The following is a 22148-nucleotide window of genomic DNA, read 5'->3' on the forward strand; positions in this document are numbered from 1 at the left end:
CGCAAAAAGAGTTACTTGAAAGTTGCTACACATGCCAATTTTTGCTCAGTTCAGTCATTTTATCCTGGAATAGGTTTAGCTGTAATGAGTTTAACTGTACTGAGTAATAAAGAAATTTACCTCCACCAGGCAGTAGCTCGGCTGATTCAGAACATTTCATTTCAGCTGTCTTTTCTAATTTAGTCAACAAGGAAGAAATCATCTGCTCAGCTGGTCAGCTGAACAACACACTAATTAACCCTGATTTCACTTAGAAAGCCTGGAAGAAGACACAAACACACACATACCTGCACAAATTAATTTGAAAACCTTACGATACCTTACATGTGAAAACACAAATGAAAAGGCATGATGATACACACGCCCAGAGAGAAATTAAGCCACACAGGATGTTTCTACAGCACATGAATGAATAGATTAGAAAACTCACAAGTACACTAACGTGTGAATCAAGGACAATGCCACATTTACACACATTTAGCAGCACACACTGTGCACACAGGGCTTCGGGGAGGTGTGTTCATGCATGTGCGTGTGTTTAATTTTTCCGTTCTCGCTCGTTCACTGTGTTGGCATGGGCTATTCCCCTGGCACAATGCATGGCTGACAGCACCTGAGCTACAAACACAAACACATACACACAGGAGTAAGACACAGAAACACACGCATGCACACAGACACATTCAGTAAGGTAAGCAATACACACGCACGCATACGCACACATTCGCACACATTTGGATGTTCTCAGGAGTACAGTCTGTGCGTTCTGCTAACAGATGGTAATGACAATTTCAGTCCCTGGACTATCATCTAATCAAAACAGCACACTCACACACACACACAGGCTACACATTCCAGCCTCCCTTCAGATTAAAACATCCTTCACACCAAATAAGGTTAACAGCATAATTCAAACCAAATATGCATTGAGAACATAATTTAGGCCGGAGCGCCTCTGCACTGAAACGGATTTCAGTGATGCAATTCAAATTCCATTAAAAACAAACACAGTTCAATCCCCCTTGCGCCGCACGATTATATATTTAATACATATAAAAAAATATATATATTTCACACTAAATATTTTAGGGCAGAGAGGTGTGTTTGTGGGAAATGCATCCTAGACATCTACTTTAAGCTTCACTGGGAGCACTCTATTCTTAAATAAACACAAGATATATACTATTTATATATGATAAATAGTGGAACCCATGGACTGAAGGGTATGTTACACTATAACTGCAGAAAACCATTCCTTTGTGTTTGGACCCCTTTTCCCTGGTTATAAACTTTGGTCAGGATGCAACACAAGATGCTGTCAAAAGGCAGCCCCGGAGAATGTCAAGCGATCAAGCATAAACTCAGCTCTACAGTGACTGAACACATAGGGCTTCAGTGTCATGGTCAAGGACACTTAAAAAGAGAATAAAAGTTGTGAGCTTGGGGTCTTATACTTTATTTCTTAAAGGATAAATGCCAGGAAAAAATACCTGTTACTTTTGTTGTGTGCCATGCTGCAAGAAAGCTAGCTTAAGAGAATCGTAGAGTGCTAATAGGCTAACATATTAGCATACATTGCTTGGTGTTCGCATCTTTTTCCGTGTTGCTTCACATATAATTAAGTATCAGTGCTAAAATACAAGTATTCACTATGTTGAGCAATAACTAACTGAACCCTTTTATAGACTTCATGAGAGACAGAAAGCCCTTTAGCAGGCGCTACGTCGATCAGGTCAACATTGAAAAAAATGAATGATTATTAACACAGTGCAACAGAAGGAGATGGGGAGAGGTAAGAATGTAATTATGTCTGACAACAACAGATAGCTGCAATGCTATAATTCTATCAAAGTCCTTACAACAATATTATCCAGCCTACTCAGTACATCAATATCCTTCTCAGCAGGACAGGACCATATTTCCTGTTGTTCACAAGAATCATGGGAGAGGGAATAACTTGCTAAATGGCAGATTTTCCTTCATATTTTTACCCTGTCACAGAGTTGATAGATTGCATTAGAGTATTTGAATGTCCTCAGTGAGAGGATTTGTCGAACAGCACAGAACAGTACACTACGGGGGCAGAGGAAACAGGAGGTGAGAAGAGATGAAAGCAAAACACTGAAGAAGAAAAGAAGAAGCAGGCAGGAGACAGAAAAAAGAATCAGTTTTGTAAGCAAATCATTGCTACTTTCTTTAGCATTAGTCAGATTAATGATTACCTTCTATTTTTGCTTTATAAGCATAGTTTCAGCTTATCTGAGACAATTAGGTTTTTTTATGTTTGGCAGCATGATGTATTCTCTGCATGTTCTTGCATTTCTTTTATATTGTTGATATGCTAGTGTTTAAATTGTCTCTATTTTACATTGCATGTTTAGCTACCCCATTACATCACACCTGTGTGCATATCACACATTTCTTATAGGTTTGAAATATTTCGATATCTCTGTCTTGATGCCTGCTTAATCATCCAGGTAAGGAAATCCCCAAAAGTTGATTCTGTTCATCTGAACATAGCGTTTTCAGTGGGAGAAACGTTTTGTCATCAAACAACCTCTGCTTAAGTGGATGGCACAACACAGAAGAGCTAACTCGTCAGGCCACGACTCCGCAGTCTATTTACACCTACAGGCCAGTGGACACATCACCCAGTGGATGTACACATCCCACTGAAAACGCTACGTTCAGGTGAACAGAATCAACTTTTTGGGATGTGGATATCTTGAGTAGTTCTGTGAGTTGTATATGATAACAGATGACCCAAAAGGTTTTCTATCCAACTTTTATCTGCAGTCCTGCTGAAGTACTGCTGTACTCTTCCTTTGACCTAATCAAGAAGAAACTATTATAAACTATTACAAAATCATCTTTTAATTAGGTGACTATGAACATTCAGAGGATAAAAAAAATCTTTTTTTTCATATATATTTAAAATAACTAAACAAAATAGCAGTATGAGTTTTGAAGATTGTGGGAAAGGGAGGGAATAAGAATCAACATACTGGGAAGAAAATGAACTAAAAGATGGACAAAGACGGGCAGAAACTGAGTGAATGAGGGCTCATTGTGAGTTCTAGGCACTATTCTCAAATCTATTCAGTATTCTATCCTCAGCATTCTCACATCCCTAATGAGCAACAGCCAAATGCACACGCAACTACACAACCACAACCCAGGCTTGTTTCTCACTTTCCAAAGAAACTGTCCCACTTTACTGCATCCTTTCTGATCTGATTTGTTGAACAATGCTCTACTTATATCCATCAAAATTCCTTTCCGATGCTCTGGTTTTAAATGAAAGATAAATCATCTTGTTTTTGTAGTTTAAAGAAGTTAAACAGATGAACGTACCTTTAACAATGAGGTCAGCGTAGTTGGACACCCCAGATCCACCGTCTGATCGGATGACACACCGGTAGCGGCTTGTGCTGCGCTGAGATGTGTCGCCAACGCTAACGGTCGCAGAAAAACGTCTGTGGTTCACCACCCTGGTCACCATCAGGGCTGTGTCTTTACCATTCCATTGCTGCATGGTGGAAAAGACCAGAGAGTTTTCAACAAAGACTCCAAGTGTTTACTGTCATTTTTTTTGCTTTGCGTATGATTGTGGTATCATACTCTCAGATATAGACCCCCTGGGTGAGGAGGGTCACTGATCTCCTTTGGAGCATTCTCAGCAGTACATACTCATTTAGTGAAAACATGTAAGCTTGCCAATGCACATGGATGTAAAGCAGAATGAGTACATAGGCATGGCTGCACACAGCATATACACTCAGGCGCATAAACAAATCACACGTGCAAGGATGGAATCACTGGTGCAAAGCAGAACAAGGAGTTTTAATCAATTCTGAAATAGAGCTGGTAATACTTGGGATGTTCGCCAAACAATACTATAAAATAAAATTAAGAATAATATATGAATAATAACTTTATCTGTTATGTTGGCCTTTCAGTGGTTTAAATTTTCTTTTAGTTTCTTTTAGTTTATTGAAAAATATATACCCGTTTATCCTATATGTCCATTAAAATTAAAGTCTAGGAAGAAGTTCCAGGTGTAAACAGCAGTACGTACTGTAGGTACTGATGTCTATAAATGTGCAGTGTTGTTGACATTAGTAATACTGTTAGTACACTTTTTTTATATATTCATATTTGTGTCCCCAAGTTGGGTAAATTGGGTAAATATGGTTTGGTTTGTGGTATTCTGTCCCTCCTTTTAACAAACATATATGTATATATATCCATTTATGCACAGTTTTACTAACGTGAACATACTCACCTGCAGCCAGAGTTTATCATGCTGAGACCACTTCCCTCCAGCAGTACACTGAAAAGTAGCATTCTGACCCACATTTACCTCCACATTCTGCAGGCGTAGAAAGTGTGGGGCTTTACCTGCAACACAGACAGCAATGTGCTGATGATATAGATGTGTAAAAGTCAGGATAAATATAAATCCATTCTTCTTGGTCTTTTTTTTATACACGTTGAATTCAATGTTGTTGAAGTAATCAAATGCATATATAGTCTGCAAAAACAAATAAATTATTTAAATGATAAACAATATCCCAATTACCCAAAATTAACATGCTAATAAAAAATAAATTGCTTGCTGCTCAAAGTGTTACTGTTACAGTTTAAGAGTTCACACTAGATTCATGCTAGCAACAAGAAACAGCACTTTCAGGGAAACCATGAACGATACTAATTCAGTTCTAGGAGAGCTTAACATTGTCTGGACTACGGCAGAGAAATTCTGTGGCCATGAGACAGATGCAAAGGTCTGTCAGTGAGACAGACAGCTGGGTGACTTTGGTCTGCCATTGAGACCAGCCTGCGACTGGTTAATTTCATTTTGACTGTCTGCAGACATAGATAAGACTAACAGAGTATGCATCGATCACTCAACAATGATAATTTGTCCTGACATTAATGGTCAGCTTGTTGCAAATGACAAGGGCAAAAACTTAGATTTGCTTTTTTTGAAAATCTTTCATTATTTTTATAGTCATCTTTTTCCTCAGTCTTTTTAAAATTAAATTGGATTTTAGTTTTTCCTTACACTGTAAATATGTTTGCTCTCTTTTTGAATAATACGATTAGTGGCTTGCAAAGGTGAACTGATTGTTTTGCGTCGGCTGTTCAAAGGAAAGATACAAGGCAGATAGAAAGAAGGGCTGAGGAGAGGATCAGCAAGAGAACCACGGTGGACAGACCGAACATAGATAAAATACAAATATAATACTAGTGGAGTGATTAAAAATAAAATACTTTTCATTTTCATTTATAATCCTTTCAAAATGAATGCAATATCATTTATCAATTAATTTAGCTATACTGCTCTAATATGATGACTAAGTATGATTTGATTCCTATCTATAAAATAGACGTAAAACTGAGTGTAAAACTTTGATTCCTGAAACAACATAAACAGTTAATAGGAGCAGAAGGAGAATGTCAGGAGTTGCAGAATACTGAGAAGGCAGGGCGCAGTAAGTAGACCTCAGACTGTGGCAATAAGCAGTCCAGAGTTTTGTGAAGCAAAGTGTTTTTGTCACATTTGAGTGATGAAGACCCTGGGTCTGGACCTTCTTCCTTGCTCTCTACAATCTGTCTGCGACCCTCACAATCTGTCCTTTATGCTGTGTTTTTGTGTGTGTAAGTGTGCGACATCTATAAAACAGATGATGCTCAGCAGGGCTACAGTTGTGCAGGGTCAACCATCACAACACATTCACAATCTCTCCCACTTACGGCATGGGTGAGCCAGAACTCGTATGTCATCAATGGCGATGAAACCTGGGTGGCCTTGGACTGAAACGGCTTCAAATATTACCTTAGACCAGACAGAAGAAAGGAAGAAAGAATGAAAGAAATGCAAGCATTATAATGAAATTCAAAAATAAGAACTTTCTTTCACAAACTGGAACATCTTGACATCCCTATGAAGCTCATATGGGAACCCCAGGGGAGTTTTCCACTAAAAGTCAGCAACTATTCCTCTTTTCACTTCATCCCTTCTGTCTCCATCCTTATGCCAAGCACATATGCTGCCTCTCCTCTGCCTTCTTCCTCTCTTCTTCATTTAAACCTCCTCTACTTTTCCTCCTGTTTTCTTCCACGCTTTATCTATGTTGTACTTTTCAGACTTTTCCACCATCCCATATTTTCTCTATATTTTCGCATTTTCCTCTATTTTTCCTTCCTATTTTTAATTGCTCTTTTGTGTCTTTCTCATTTTACTCTCCCAACAGGACAGTCCCTTATATTTTCCAACAGAGTTTATGCAAACTCTCAGGATGAGAACAGGGTGTCAGCAGGGCTGTCAAGGGGCCATGCACTCCTGACCCACACATATATAGACTCATACACACTACGCACGCTACACACACACACACACCTCTGTGCTGTACTTGTCAGGATTCTCAGCAGTATCAGCTGCGACTCACTCTGAATACTTAAGACTTCTGGGAAGTCTTTACTCTCCTCTGTTACTTCAAAAATAAATCCCTTTTGGCATACATATCAAGTTTCTAAAAGTCACAGTCACTGCTAAAGCTTTGCTGTATTAGCAACAGTTTGACAATGTTGTTTACAGTGTTGGTAAACTGAATTTAATTTGAAATTATAAGCATTTACAACATTATTTTGATTTGTGTAATAGCATGTCACTGTGTGAAATTGGGATTTCTATTCCCAACTTTGATTGATTGCACATATTTGTTTCGCTATATAAACAAAGGCTGGTGCTGATTTGACCCTGATAAGCATACATGTTGTTCACTATTTACAGTTTTGTGTCTCTAATATTTTTCTAGTGAGATTTTGTCAGAATTTTTTTTTTATTTTTCGATGCATTCCCACTGGGGAATATCTGAATATTCAAATATCTAGCACTCTATGTTGATATGATATTCCAATAACAAACAAATTATTGATCTAGAACAGTTAAACAATTCAAAAGAGGAACTAAATTGTCTTTAAAACTTGTTTCTGCCCTCAGTGGCCTCCAGTACTCTGTACTGTACTGAGTGCTATTTCCCCCCCAGGTGGTGACTCTTTATTAGGGAAGGAAACATGCACAGAGACACACTGACATTTAATTCACTTTGATTACCATTGTGCCTTGTATCTGTGTGAGACACAGGGGTGCCTGCATTTACTGAGCACAGCTCAGTCATTAGGTACAACAGAGTTGCTTTTGTGGAGCCTCATAAAATAACACAGCAGGGTATGTCTCTGTACCTTAAACCGACCAATACACACACACACACACGTACACAACAGAGAAAGTCATTAAAGAATGACTGTCATGAAATGTACCTTTTGTGCTCAACCTACAGTTAGATCCACGTGTTTTTGGATGATGACATATTTGTTGTTATTTATGTGCATCTAAGCAGTACAGTACCTAAACAATGTCTGTGAGAGTATGTCCAGAGGACTTGTGTGCATTTGTAGTACCTGATAGGAGTTGGGCCAGAATGTAGAAATAGCCAATTCAGCTTTCACCCAACCTTCAGTGACAGTATCAGAGGCATTCCACACTGGGTTACCCTGAGCACCTCCATTCACCTACAGGCAGGGAGAGAAAAAGAGGCACGGTTTAATTAAAGCAGAGTTAGTGGATAAAACGAAGAAAAGGGTAAAACTAACAAACTGCAGTAAGAAAACTACTGAATCCAACAGTAACATGCTGTTTCCCATTATAACCTGACATATTACATTTTACTGTGAATAGTTTTGCATTTTAAGCCGTGTCTGAATCAATTGCACAAACGTCTGCAGTCATAGAACTATAGAAGTTATAGACGTCATAGTATGGAGACAGCTGAATATGTAGAGCTGTATAAAGGAAAACACATAATTTCCAGGATTACTAACTTTATCAGCTGTATCTACCATTATTGACAATGATGTTCCATTTTTATTTCACATTTAGACACATTACTCATAAAGTCGTTTCACTCATGAACTGTTTTCAAAGCCAAATCCTCAAATTTTTTTGATGGGTTTTTCACCGTGCTTCTGTATAATAAAGCTGTAGCATTTCACCTTCCTTACTCGTTTCCATACCTTCATCAGTGTCTTCATGCCATTTCTTTTCTTTGTATGCCTTCCACACAGCTTTATATTTCTCCAGTTTCCCTCTTTACTCTGTCTTTTCATATCTCCATTCACCATCCATAGCTTCTTCTTAATTCTACTCAGGTGCCCATGAGTGCATTCGTACTTTAACATAAAAAATTCATTCTTGCAAGTCCATACCTACTACTGTTCTATCCCATGGCAGCTACTCCTAATGTTTACTGTTAGCTTACTTTAATGGTTGGTATTCGTAATCAGCTTTTGAGTCCATTAATAGAAGCAAGCTGAAAATAATACCTTCTTTCTAAAAGTCCACAAACTACATAAAAATCAAGAGCTCTGCTATCTAGCAGCCTATACTACAGCTAACTTGATCCCTGCTAAAAGGGAATAGATGATGACTTTCTGTTTACCTACCTATCACTTATTCTCTTTCTCCCTTTCTCTCTCTTACTTTCTCTCTCTCAGACACACACACAGACAGACAGACAGACACAGCCACACACACACACACACACACACACACACACACACACACACACACACACACAGATAGATATTTAGTGCCGGAGGGCTAACTTCATCCCTCCTGACAGAGAACAGAGGTGTGTTTGTTTGTGTACATGTTCAAGTTTCATCAAGCCCTTCATATGTCAATCTACCCGCTCCCGCCCTGTCATTCACACACACACTGAACACACACCTTGACATAGACATTGAGTGTGCCTGGGCTGGCTCCATCCCGGCTGGATAGAGAGTAAAGAAAGTCGATGCAGTGGGTGTCATTCTCCTTCAGGGTGGGCATGTACAAGTGAGCCTTCTGACCTGATGCCCGGCCTGAAGCGTTCACCACCATGAACGAACCTACAGAAACAAAAATACAAAAATGACACTAATGAAATAGCTGTTGTTCCATTATCAATAATGAGTCTTTCATTGAACCTAACAAAGTTGGTCAATATTAGGACTGTGCGATATGACCAAAATCTCATATCCCGATATAAGAATTCTATCGTCCCGATAACGATATAAATCACAAAAATGTAACATTTTCTGTAAATTCTGTGAATCTCGGGCAGCTCGTCTTGCGGGAAGTGTTTCCAGCTGCGCGTCATGTACTGTAGCTGGAGTCGAGTTTTTTAACCGATGCATGAAACTATACATTTTTAGACATAAGTTGTAAAGGCCATTTAATTCTCATCCGTAAATAATCTGCTCTTTCACGTGATTCAGTTTAGTTTGAAAAGTCTCAACAGGATCTTGAGCTTTATTGTGAAAGGTTTATGTGGAACATAAACAAGCGGACACCCGATGCTGTTACCGTCGTTGTTGCTAACCACAACGCATAAAAACAGGCGCTTGTCCCTCCATAGTGTGGTTATATAAAATATATGAGAAAGAGAAAGAGAGAACGTTAAGAAATTAATATAGCCACTACAGTGACCATCAAAACGATGAAAAAATATTGCCGTAAACAGTTTATTTTGCGACACCACGAAACAAACAATAGCGTAAAAAGAAACGATAGACATTTTTATATCGTCATCCGATATATATCGTTATATCGAACAGCCCTAAGTCAATACTGTGTGAAAAACATTTTCCAGGGTATGCGGAATTCAGACTTAATCTGCCACTTCTGATAACTGGTTCTTTTGGTTGCTTTGCTCCATACCATTCAAATAATTTTCAAGGTGTCATTAACATCTTGTTATGTGTACCACTGCATTTAGGCTGCAGCACAAATATCCACAAAGTAAACCAGCTGTAACCCTGAGAATTACTTGGTTATTCATTTAGACTTGTTTTGTTTTTGTTTAAGCACATAAAAAAGGTCAACCCAGTTGTCGTACCACTATTACTTTTGCTGCACAAATAAACATCTTCTTGATGGATTTATCCTGTAAATGTAGCAATGACAGAAACATGCTGCAACATGACTTTGTAGGCTAATTTCTGTTGAACACACAATTAATTTCTAAATACTAAAACGCTGGGACACAGTTGACTAGCTTTGTGTGACATTCGCCAGATGCTTGATAAAGCAAAAAAAAAAAAAAAAACCTCAGGGTCTTTAATTCACCAGAACTGTATATCAATGTCTTAATGTATCCACACCCTGGGGTTCTGAACTAAGACGTAAAACACATTTTCTCTGTTGGCTCGTTGTTTAAGTGTGTTTTAGTCAGTGCTTTATGGAGCAGGATGGAGCTTTTATGGGTTGGCCTCCTCCATTTGGCTGACTGCCATCAGGTGGACTGAGAGTTTGAAGTGACTAGGATACTGGCAAGAAAAGGGAAAGAAGAGATACTGAATCAAGCAGATGTGACTGTGCATTTCTAACGTGAGTTCTTGTGCATGTATGAAAATGTTCTGAATCAAAGTACGAAGAAATATGGGAGCTTAAAAATACAGTGAGTCATTTCTTTAGGTTATTTAGAAGAAAAAAAACAATATTGTACTCATAAATATGCATCAATTAGTGTTTAATTACGTATTCCAACAAGTTGATGCCTTCTCTTCAATGAATTTAAAGTAGTTTGAGGAAATTAATATGTTGCCCCTCCATCTTTACTATAGTGGCCAGAGTTGACGTTGTCGCTTCACCTAATCATTTTTATGTATGCTGCTAAAGACCGGTCACATACATTCGCATCCCAAATGTGGGGGAAAAGAAAACTCATGCAGACTCAAGATATGAAGATGATATCTATGTTTTATCTAAAAAGGAAGAAAAGAAACAGTAATGTGAAGGAAAGAGGCAAATGTGATGGTGTCTGGACAAACTGAAAGTCAGTACTGGCACAGCAGTGCTTCCCAGATTGAAGAAGCTGCAAAGAAAGAATTATTTTAAAAGTGATTGCCCACTTTCTGCTCGGTGTGTAATTTGACCTAACAGTCTAAATTGAAAGGCTTTGCTATCTCTTGGCTGACTGAAGTACAGTCACAATGTGAGAGCTAGTTCTAGCAGCCTAACAGAACCATTAGAAAGATTTGTTTGCTCGATTTCACCTCCTAAGATTCCAATTCACAAATATAATTTTCATGAGAGAAATTCATACTTTATAACTCAAATACTTGATTTTAAAGGCAGTGAAATGATGTGAAGACAATAGATTGTAATGGCAGGGCAAACCCATACACAAAGGACACTGACGTTTACTGTCACTGACTTTAATTCCTTGAAGATTACCATAACCTTAATCTTATCTGAATTCTGATCTTGAATAACACAAATACACATACAGAGGTGCCTGAAAACGACTGATGCCTCAAAACATTTCATCCATTTCAACTCAATGGAACTAATCCACTCCGGCACTGTGGAAGTCTGAGAGTATGATGGTTAATGTGATGGTTTATGTGTGCCTGTGTGTATTGATATTGTTGAAGTTACGGTAATTTGATGTGGGCCTGCCTGACAGCTGAGGTGTGTGTCTCACTGCTGAAGTTAAATGACGGTTTGTGTGTGTACGCTGCCTGCGTGCATGCAAAATTAATCTAGCCTGGGTTTCTAAACAGGTCTTTCCACAGCGAACTGGCTCTGATTACATTTCTTATTCACACAAACTCACACATAAACACACTCTCTCTATACTCCTTTTTTTGTCCTTTGATGCTCTGTAAAGCTCCTTCCACAGGTACTTTTGTTTATCTGCTTTTTTTGTTGTTTGTTTGTTTTTTAAAGCAGACTTGAGTCAGTCTGACACTCAAGCAATACGTGTGATGTCTGTTACCCAGAAACTTCTCTCACTATGACAACTCTCTGTGTGAAGGAAGCAGAAGTGTTACAATGTATCCACAAACACAAAAGGCACAATATTAAAGACCTTCACAGGTTAAACGAATTTATTATTTTACTACATTTTGCTGGGAAATCTTGTGTCCTGACTTTCTTGTGGATATTAGTTAGAAACGTGACGCACCAGTGTGTCCCACAACACTGAAAAAACTGCTCACGAAGCACTAGACGCAAAGAGTTGACCTGGCTTCCAAACACACTTTATCCCAATCTAATTGAGCACCCGAGGAATGAAGTAGAACCCCTGAGGCCCCACTCCAGAGAGTTGGGTCGGCATCCACCTATCGTTGTATATTCACACATATGGAACAATGTCATCCAAACAAAACACAAACAAAATGGATGCCCCAGACGCCTATAAAAAGCTATTTTGATACAATGAAATATCGCTAAGACACCGACAATGATGTTTTCATTCGGTCACAAATGTCATAGCAAACACAGACACACTATGACACACAAAAACAAGTGCACACAGCCATCATTTCACACATTGTTTCCCAGGTGTGAGGTCAATCTGTTAACGTGACAAAAACTGATGAATCGTCTACCGTGTCAACACGCACACATAAGCACACTCGAACGCTTACACGTACATCAAAATAACTGGGTCAACTCAGTGCAACAAACGTTCCAGCACATATTGCCGCATGAGACCAGCTGTTTTCACAAATACTGCTGAGAGTTTGAGATTTCACTTTTACTTTTCAAAAGCAGTCTACATCAAAGGGCAGCAGACGCCGCGACTGTGTCTGTCAGCGGCTGAAGTGCCTTTGAGCAAAGTATTTAACCCCTGGTGCTACTGTAATGTGATCACGTTCAAAATATTGTAAATAATGATACTTAACACTAAGAGAAGTATTATATTATTTTAATATAGTGGTAAATTGTTATTTGTACTAAATTACACTAAAAAATGATATTATTAACTCTGATTGGTTAGCCATTTTAAGTCTATGAATTAATGACAGGTATAAAAAAATAATCAAAACAATTTGTATTTAATGTATGAAAATATCATAGAAGATCATTTTAAGGATATATTCTGATTTAACAGGAGCTTAACTTAAGATTTGATTGACTCAAATTATATTTGACATATTTAACATCATATTTGTTGAATTATTTATGTTACTTTTTTTGTAGTTCAGCCTGTCATGGCATAAAATAAAAGATTATGATTTACCTGTGTAGGGAAACGACAGTTCCAGTACAATGTACAATCAAAAGCTGCCAAAATGTTAAGATTGTGGGGTCTAAGAATTTGGCAGCTCCTATATGGTGATCTATATGTGTATGAGTGTGAGGGAGAAAACATGGGACACAAGGAGGTTCTTAGATAAATATCAAAGATGAGTCATACAGCTCAGCAATAATAAAATCTGGCTAGTTAACATGCAGGTTGCTGCACTCTCACAGAGATACACCACAGTGACAAGTGTACAGTAGAAGATTCTTTAATGGTTTTTTTAGTACTTCAGTATTTTTCTGCATAAAATGGCTACAGTTTTGTAATTGTCAAAGGTTTTATTATAGTTCATGTTTCAGAGAAGTAGAGCACTTTCCTTCGATGATATTATTGGGCAACTCTTATTTAACAAGAAACTGGCTTGTGTAAAAAGAGGACAATGTTTCACTGTTCACCAAACTGCATATGTGTAAAAGAAAAAAATCAAATGTGTGAGAGAATATGCTTTCTATGTGTCACTGACTTTCCACTGTTTGCAAGGGGTGACAAGAGAGTCACTCCTTTAAAAGGGCATAAAAATGGTTGTGAAGCGTGTAGGCTGCTGGCTAAAAATAAGAAACAATCTCACATGTAGAATGACAAATTGCGACCTCTGTTGTCTGTGGGGCCCAAAGGAAAATACTCAGAACACAAGCCTCCCACACTCTTACTTGTTATCATTTACTAGAGACTTGTTAGATTCTGCATATCATTAAAAGCAGCTTTAAACTGAGAGAAACCCTTTATTCATTGCGATCATTGTAGTTTCCTCTTTCTCCTTTCAACTAAGTAAGGAGGGAGATAAAGCAGTATTTTAATATGTGAGTTAAGAGTTAAGTAAGACTGCATGGAGAGTGAGAGACACTGGAAAGAAGAAAAGAAATGAGCAAAGAAACAATAAAAAAACATAATATTTGATGTAGACAGGCTTTATAGTTATGACAAAATATGCTACAATATAAAATAGCATAATTTTCATTATTGTTAAGTTTATCACTTAAAGAAAACACTATGAACACACATACAAAGAGGCAAACCCATATGTTCAATGCTTCAATGTCCCAACCGGGCCCTGCCATTTGCCTTTGCATCACCTTTTAGGTTAAGCCTCATTTGCCCTTCAAATCCCCCAGTTCTTCATGCTTATTTGCTTCTTAAAAGGCTGATATATATTTAATTATTTTAACAACTTAAAATAGGCATATAAGTTTAAATTTCTTGTCAACTGCAAACACAGAATTATGATACTGCATGGAAATAACTGAGTCCAAACTCACTCCCACCTACGCTCGGGTGGAAACCTTGGCATCATATGCACTGGACAGATTTTAGCATTATCTTTCAACATGCCAGGTTAACTTTTTAAATTATTCTAAGCCAAGCCATATTCTGTTCCTAAACCCAGCCAAGTTTTTATGTCCAAACCTAACTGAACAGCAAGTAAAAACAAAAAGAATAAACGAGGGAAACAAAAGTAAGCGCCTCATGAAAACAAGCCAGACTATGAGCAAAAATAAAGTTCTACAAAGGACATGAATCTTGTCTTCTTCTTGATGGTTTTGTGATTTACTGATCTTTAAGTTGAAAGTGGTTGCAAATATTTCCTTAAGGTATTTCTATGTTTTTGCATTGGTTCAATGCAGGGCTAATGGACAGATTTTGCGGACCAATATGTTGTGGTAGTGTACTGTCACTTGGGGGCAGTGTCACAAAAAACTGTCTGTGGGCAGACTCCTCCTTGTGCTATCGTTTGTCCTTCTGCTAGCTATAGAGACATGGCAACATACAAAAGCTGTGTCCCAAAACATAGGCTGCATCGTTCGGGGGCCGCATTACGTCACAGCCAGACGATGAAGGCTGTCCAAGCCAATTTCAAGCTGTGTCCCAAAATGTAGGCTGCATCCTTCGGAGGCCGCATTTGAAGGCCGATTGCGTCACAGCCAGGCGACGAAGGCCGTCCCAATTCGTCGACTCCTTCAAATGCGGCCGACAAATGTGTCCTTCATTTCTCCGAATTTGAAGGACACATTTGTCACATTTGTGGGTCGGGTGTGTCCTTGGTGGCCCACCATATCCCAGAATTCATAGCGCGGCCCAGCCAATTTCAGTTTCCAACACTGGCGGCCGCTACTAAGTTTTAATATTACTCTTTCTGGGTCACAAAATAAACTTTTTTTAAACATATTTTCAGGCAAGAAAGTAGCTGTGTAAACTTCAAATATCTGCTTGGTTTATCAAGACATCGCATATTTGCAAAAGTGCTCCGACGATTTCGTAGACGTCTGTTACCCACCCGCTCGATATCTAGCCGGGGGTTCAATGGTCACTCTGCGAGAGCAGCGGACTCCCGGCTTCATTGTTTTCAGACCCTGCCGTCTTTCGCTATTCAGGTTAAACACGATATATAAGTCACTCGGATAACTTAAAAATTTCATTGTTTGGCCTTTTTTGGTGTTTTATTGCTTCCGGAGTAAATCGGTTTGGCTGAGATCAAAGTTATTAGATTATTAGATTCAATAAAACTTTATTAATCCATCGGGTGGGTTCCTCCGGGATTTTCACACAGCTGAATAAATGTCAAACAGAAAACTGATTAAACTGACGGTCAAGAATTTACGCCAGTGTCCTGTTATATTTTAGATAGCAATGAGCAGACGGCCGAGTTTGTTAAACTCCACCGACACAGCGGTGACGCAAATCTGAAGGTTAGACTGTCCCATTTCACAGCCTCGCACTTCCGGCCTTCTTGGTCTTCGAAGGACCCGGCCCACGTAGGCCGCAAAGGCCGGGTCCTCCGAAGGATGCAGCCTACGTTTTGGGACACAGCTAAAGAGCAGAAGTGGCCACTCTCCATGCTTTTCATATTGTTTTTGATACTTTAAGCTTTGCTCCTGTTTGCTGATGTTGTCCCTTTCCATGTCCAACTCACTTTTTAGCATATGCACCATCTGTGCATCTATGGTACACAGATGGTGCATCATAAATAAGCTTTATGCAGACTTCATTGATCTTTCAAACAGGATAACTTTACAGCTATTTCCCCTCACCTTTATACAAATCTTCAGTGTATTTTTTTTATTCAGTTATTTTCTTATAAAATTATGCCTCTGCTTTCCTCATTTGTTACTGTTCCCTTTTGTCTTTGTAACATTGTTTATATATCCTCATATTTGTCACTGTCTTAATATTTATTGATCTTTCAATCACATGTCTTTAAAAGGCTGCAAGGGGTTGTTCTGTTGTCTGTGTTCATAAATATTGACGTGGATATTCACTGCAAGTTGAAGCATACTTTAGATTGCATAGTGTAGATTCTATGCAATTTTTTAGAAATCTTTGTGTCCTTGCTGGAGAATGAGCGATGGCTCTGTCCCCACCCTTACATCTCTCCTCACTGTCTCTTATCCTTGCAGTAATCTGGTAAGTGGCAAATCAATAATTGAAGTGCCATTATTGGGGCAATGGGCTAAGCCATAAATGCAAACAACTCATTTATCCATCTAAAAGTGAATATGTGCTCCTACCATTTTATCCTCTATACCTTTTTCACTCCATCCTTGTCTGTAACCTTCTTTGAAATCCACTTATAATCCATTCGCCTTTCTTCTAGCTCCCAGCTTCAGTCTTTCTGTCTCTCTCTATCATCAGTGGCTTGTACAAACAGACGCCTCACCATTAGAGTGACATTTACTTTCAACACCAGGCCGAAAGAAGCTTTTAAAGCATCAAAATCTAATTCATTTACACCTATTATAGCAAATGGAGCAGGTGGTGTGTCTGAATGTGTGTGTACTTGCACAATTGTTTGTATGTGCCTAGGGAATTTTGTCACTCTTCACAGACCTCACAAATAGCTTCCATAATGCTTTTACATTGGTTTACATTGCGGCTGGCTAGCTCTCTTCATTTGCACAAAACACAAAAGCTTAACGTTGACACTTTACCAATACGTAGAAGCAAAAGGAGCAGGAAAAATCCTGATGACAAAGCAAATGCCGGCAACTTTGTCTCAAAAAGAAAACAAGAGCTTGCTGAGATTGTGTGCCTTTCTAAAACCTGGGAGTGTAACTGTACGATTCCCAGGGCAGCCAGTTCTATCAGTCTTGGTAAAATAGCACAGATAGGGTCACGCATGTCCTTTAGATGCAATAACATGTCATTTTCATGTCGTCTACACCTCAACAAGAAGGGCAAAAAGTAGTCTCAGTACCATAAAGAAAGATAAGAACTTCAATCTACATAATCTCCATGACAAACTTTTTTTTTTCACAAAACAATGGGGTTTTGAGGTTGAGACATAAAAGTCGCAACAAAGCAGAGAGAGGCGCAGACTAAATCGCTTTTTAATAGATCAGTTACATTCCCAGATTTCCTGTTGAAACATGACGTTGATGCAAGATGTTCACAGTACGATGTGCTCAAATGGCTCCCTGGGGTCTCTGCTCAAAGCATGCTGTGTAGCTCTTAAATCTCTCTTTCATTCTTCTTATCGGGTGTTTTGTGTCTGTCATCTTTTGGATTAAGACGAGCTCTGAGCTCTGAGCAAGATATCTCTTGCTGTTCTTTTAATATCTAAGAGTGTGGTATACATTTGTAATTTTGACTGAGTTTTTGAAATCCAGCAATAGAGATTTGATTTGATGGTGTAGTGAGACAGCGTATGTCCACATGTGGCCTCGAAATGTCTGTCAGGAAGCTACTGTGGCTGTTTTTGTACTTTATCTTAACATTCTGCCAACTTTTTTTTATACACCTACTGTGCTCTTCTGTATCTTTACAAGACTTGTTATTATATTGTCACTGAATATAGTGATCAGAACTTAAACAATGGTATATTTTAGCTGCAGAATTATGTCCTTTCCTTTATGTGTGTTTAAGAAAACACTACAAAACTATCAAATTCAGCGGATATAGCTGGTATAGTGCAATCACAAAAGATGAGAGAACAAAGATACTGGTCTCTAACTTACAACCTCAAATCCCCCAAAAGTTGGGGCGCTACATAAAATATAAAGAAAATTATATATTTTATTCTAAACAGAACATAGAGAACACATCCAGAATTTAAACTTTGTTCAAATGTACCATTTAAAGAAAAAAACAAATGTCATGTTGAATTTGATGGCCACAATACATCTTAGATGAGTTAGGACAGGGCCATGTTTACCACAAACATCTGGAAACTGAAGATACCACATGGTGTATTTGTTGTCCCACTCTTGTATGATAAAGGATTGTATGCGCTTAACAGTCTTTGAAATAATGTTCATTTCATGATGTGCCATTGGTGCAAACTCTGCAAGCAGGCCATATGACAGTATGTTTGCACCAAGTACCGCAGCAATTTCCTAATGTTGTAAACCTGCTCAACATTTGGCAATAAAACCCTTTCTGATTCTGATTCTGAGGCCAGTTTAGCACTCGGACTCTTTTATTACAAAGCCATGCTTTTGTAATAAATGCAGTATTTTAGCATTGTCTTGCTGAAACGTGCAAGGCCTTCCTTAAAAATGACAATATCTGGATGGGAGCATTTATTGCTCTACAACCTTTATATAACTTATAGTAATGATGATGTTTTTTTCCAGTTGTGCAATATTGCAGTTCCTTAGGCAATTTCCTCTCTTTATAGTCTGACGTCTATGTTTTCCAAAAAGAAGTTCAAATTTCAACATAGAACAGTTTTCCATTTTGTCTAGCTGCATTTGAAATTACCTTTCAGATAGTGTTCATATATAGCTTCTTGTTTGCACGATAGAGCTTTAACTTGCATTTGTGAATGAGACAGCGAACTTTGTTCACAGATAATGATTTTTGGAAGTTCCTCCAGAGCCAATTCAGTGATGTCCATGACAGAATCTCACCTGTTTTTACTGCAGTGGCTCCTGAGGGTCTTATGAACACAGACATCCAATACAGATTTTTAGCCCGGTCCTTTGCACACAGAGATTTCGCCAGATTCTCTGAATCTTTTAATGACATTATATACTGTAGATGTTGAGATATTCACAGTTTTATGTTGAGGAACATTATTCTGAAATTGCTCCACAGTTTGTACAGTTTGTAGTTTTTTGCAAACTGGTGAACCTCTATCCATCCATGAGAAACACTGTAGTTCTAAGATGCTCTTTTAATACCTATTTGTGCTACTGTTGTTCTGCCAAAACGCTCCAGTTCCAATGTATTTCTCCAGCCGTTTCTTTTTTTTTTTTCAGAATCACTTACTTTTGCAATATCCAGACATATTCTCAGTTCAAATGTAATGTTTCAATAGTGAATAAAAGATGACTTTATGAGATTCGCAAATATAGCATCCCAACGTTTTTTGGAACTGGGTTTGTACCTTATTCCACAATATGTGAATAGCTTGAGGTATACCACGCTAATGACTTAATTTGATTGGATTGAAATACAGCTTGCTTTCTATATAAGGTGTTGTGTGTAAGTTCCCTTGTTTTATTCTTGTATTAGGTAAAGTGAAGTTTATTTGTATTTGAAGTTAATTTCCCTGCATATTTTATTGTTATTTACGCTTGCCAGCTGGATAACAGTGAGGAGGACTGTGGTGGTGTAACTACACAGGTGTATATTGAGATAAAGAAGCATGAAGTGAAACTATCTGGATCACAATGTGTTGTTAGCAGCTGCGTCTCTGAAGCATCTTTGAATTTTTACACAATCTCACATCTACATATTCACGTGTTGACATCAATCCATGTCTGTGTGGCAGGTGAGGTGTGTGCATCTATTCAGTCCTTTTTTTTTATTGCCTTAATAATCAGGAAGACTTTACTTCTTAATTAAGCACCTGCTAATCATAGAAATAATGATTCAGAAGAAACTGAGCGTTACAAAACATATTTTAGTTAATTTATTTAATTAATGCAAAAATGCTGTCCCTTATAAATTAAAGTTGGACAAATGTAGAAATATGCATACCCACACATGTATATTCAGAATGTGGAGGCACAGAGCTTTTAGCTATTAAGTAGAAAATTAATAAGGCATCTCATATACATATACATGTGCCTGCAGGCCAATGAGAAGGTGATTTAATCCTTTCCTGATTAAGTGGTAAAGACAGGAGATTGGCATTATTGATCAGGACTTTTGGAGCAATCTCTCTATTTACGTAATCAATGCAGTCTCTCGCTCTCTCTCATACTTGCTCACAAACACCCCCCCCCCACACACACACACACACACAAAAGTAGCTATGGTAAAACCTTGTGCAAGGATTTTGAGTTGACCTGAGGGAACTCTAAATCCCAAAAGCCCTTGCTGAACAGGTGATGGGAGTGTTGACCTATAGGAGATCGAAAATTGAACATGTGACTACTGACACCACAGACAATGGATAGGGAAGCTGGCTTATGTGCTTCTGTTTTGCTCTTATCCCATGTTTCCATCCATGTGTAGATGTGTTTGTATGTATGCGTGTGAGCTCTCAAGGCAAAGTACAGCAAAAAATCATGTGTGCCACCCTGAGGTGTTTTTACAAATCAAGAAGAAAAGAAAAAAAAGGATGCAATTTATGAGAAATACTGAAAACTGAAGCTTCCGTGAAGGACACAATGGATGAAAATGATAGCTTAAAAAGGCTGACCACTTAAAAAAATGTAGAAAGAAATTAAATCTCTTCCTGTTAAAGTATTTTTCTCACTCACTGAAATTAGACCTGCACTAAATTCTTGTGTACATTAAGTCACATAAGCCTGTCATCTGTTTTAAAACAGCAAAATCCCAAAGATACTTTAACACTGTTAACTCATCAAAGGTAGTGCCACTAATGAAGTCCAGTTCTTTTACATGTTTAGTCTTTCTATACATTATAGGTTGTCAGCTATCAAATGTATTTATTGGGGTTTTACCTGGGCACACTGTGGTTTGATAGATAAAGGTGTCTATTTTAGCAATAAATGGTCCAAAATCCAAATCAAGCAAATCTGAGATCATTTGTTGAATCCAAATGAATTTCCTTTCAAACCTGAATAAGCGGCAGATTTATATTCATTCAAGTAATTTCACTCATCTCCAAGTCAAAACTCAGTCTGGCCTTTTTATTCAAGTTTAATGAAATTATTGAAGTTCAGTGCTATTTTACTGTTATCCAGTGTATATATGACAAGCATAATTATATGATTATTCTCTGTGTCTAAGTTTGACTACAGGATGAAGGAGTTTGCATCTCAGCATATCCATTTCGTCGTGCTAACACATGCTGCACTAAAATACCTAATTTATGCTCCTGTCTGAAATCTACATTGTATTTTAAAACATGACTGGAAACCCCTCTTTACCCTGACCCACTGATTGTGGGCTGTGCTAACCCGACATGTAGTTACGTTTCTTGGGTGGTAATTCTCTGGCTATGTAGAAGGTTACAGCATAGGGTTACGATGCATTTCCCGCTATGTTGTAAGTGATGACGTAGATTTCCTGCTGAAGCATAAGTCTTTAAGATGTAATGCATTTAGTGTGTGTGGTATGGTACAATCACAAAAGATGAGAGCACAAAGATACTGGTCTCTAACTTACAACCTCAAGTCCCCCAAAAGTGTGTGTGTGTGTGTGTGTGTGTGTGTGTGTGTGTGTGTGTGTGTGTGTGTGTGTGTGTGTGTGTGCGTGCGTGTGTGTGTGTGTGTGTGTGTGTGTGTGTACGTGTGAGTAGGTGTGTGTGTACGTGTGAGTAGGTGTGTGTGTGTCTGTGTGTGTCTCTGTGTGTGTGTACTTTTCATTGCACAAGTATGTGTGTGTGCTTTATTTCAAAAATACAGCCCTGCGCATATGAGTGTGTGATACATGACTCTCAGACTGTTAAGTGAATGTGAAAAATGATAATAAAGTTTCATATTGTTCCCTGCGATACTGATGTATGACAGTGTAATAAACACCTGCATCACACAGGGACATTGATTTGCAAACAAAAATACATGCAATACACACAAGCCCGCACACACATTTACTTTTTGGGGCATGCATACTTAAGTACTGATCAACAAGAAGAAACAGTGAAATGTAAAG

General features: G+C 38.2%; 1 protein-coding gene across 1 annotated transcript in view; it reads right to left on the bottom strand.

Moving 5' to 3' along the window:
• Window positions 1-22148, bottom strand: part of ptprt (protein tyrosine phosphatase receptor type T) — a 317310-nt gene that overhangs the window by 227712 nt on the left and 67450 nt on the right. Inside the window, exons 3-7 of the mRNA XM_085353386.1 lie at window positions 8798-8958; window positions 7471-7581; window positions 5761-5842; window positions 4286-4401; window positions 3355-3529 (exon numbers count right to left, since the gene is read on the bottom strand). Of these exons, the coding sequence (XP_085209512.1) occupies window positions 3355-3529; window positions 4286-4401; window positions 5761-5842; window positions 7471-7581; window positions 8798-8958 (645 nt within the window). The remainder of the gene's footprint in view (window positions 1-3354; window positions 3530-4285; window positions 4402-5760; window positions 5843-7470; window positions 7582-8797; window positions 8959-22148) is intronic.

Source organism: Diplotaxodon limnothrissa, linkage group LG5 (genome assembly GCF_057381915.1).
Source record: "Diplotaxodon limnothrissa isolate DT_005_m linkage group LG5, D_limnothrissa_male_GT1.1, whole genome shotgun sequence".
NCBI lineage: Eukaryota > Metazoa > Chordata > Actinopteri > Cichliformes > Cichlidae > Diplotaxodon > Diplotaxodon limnothrissa.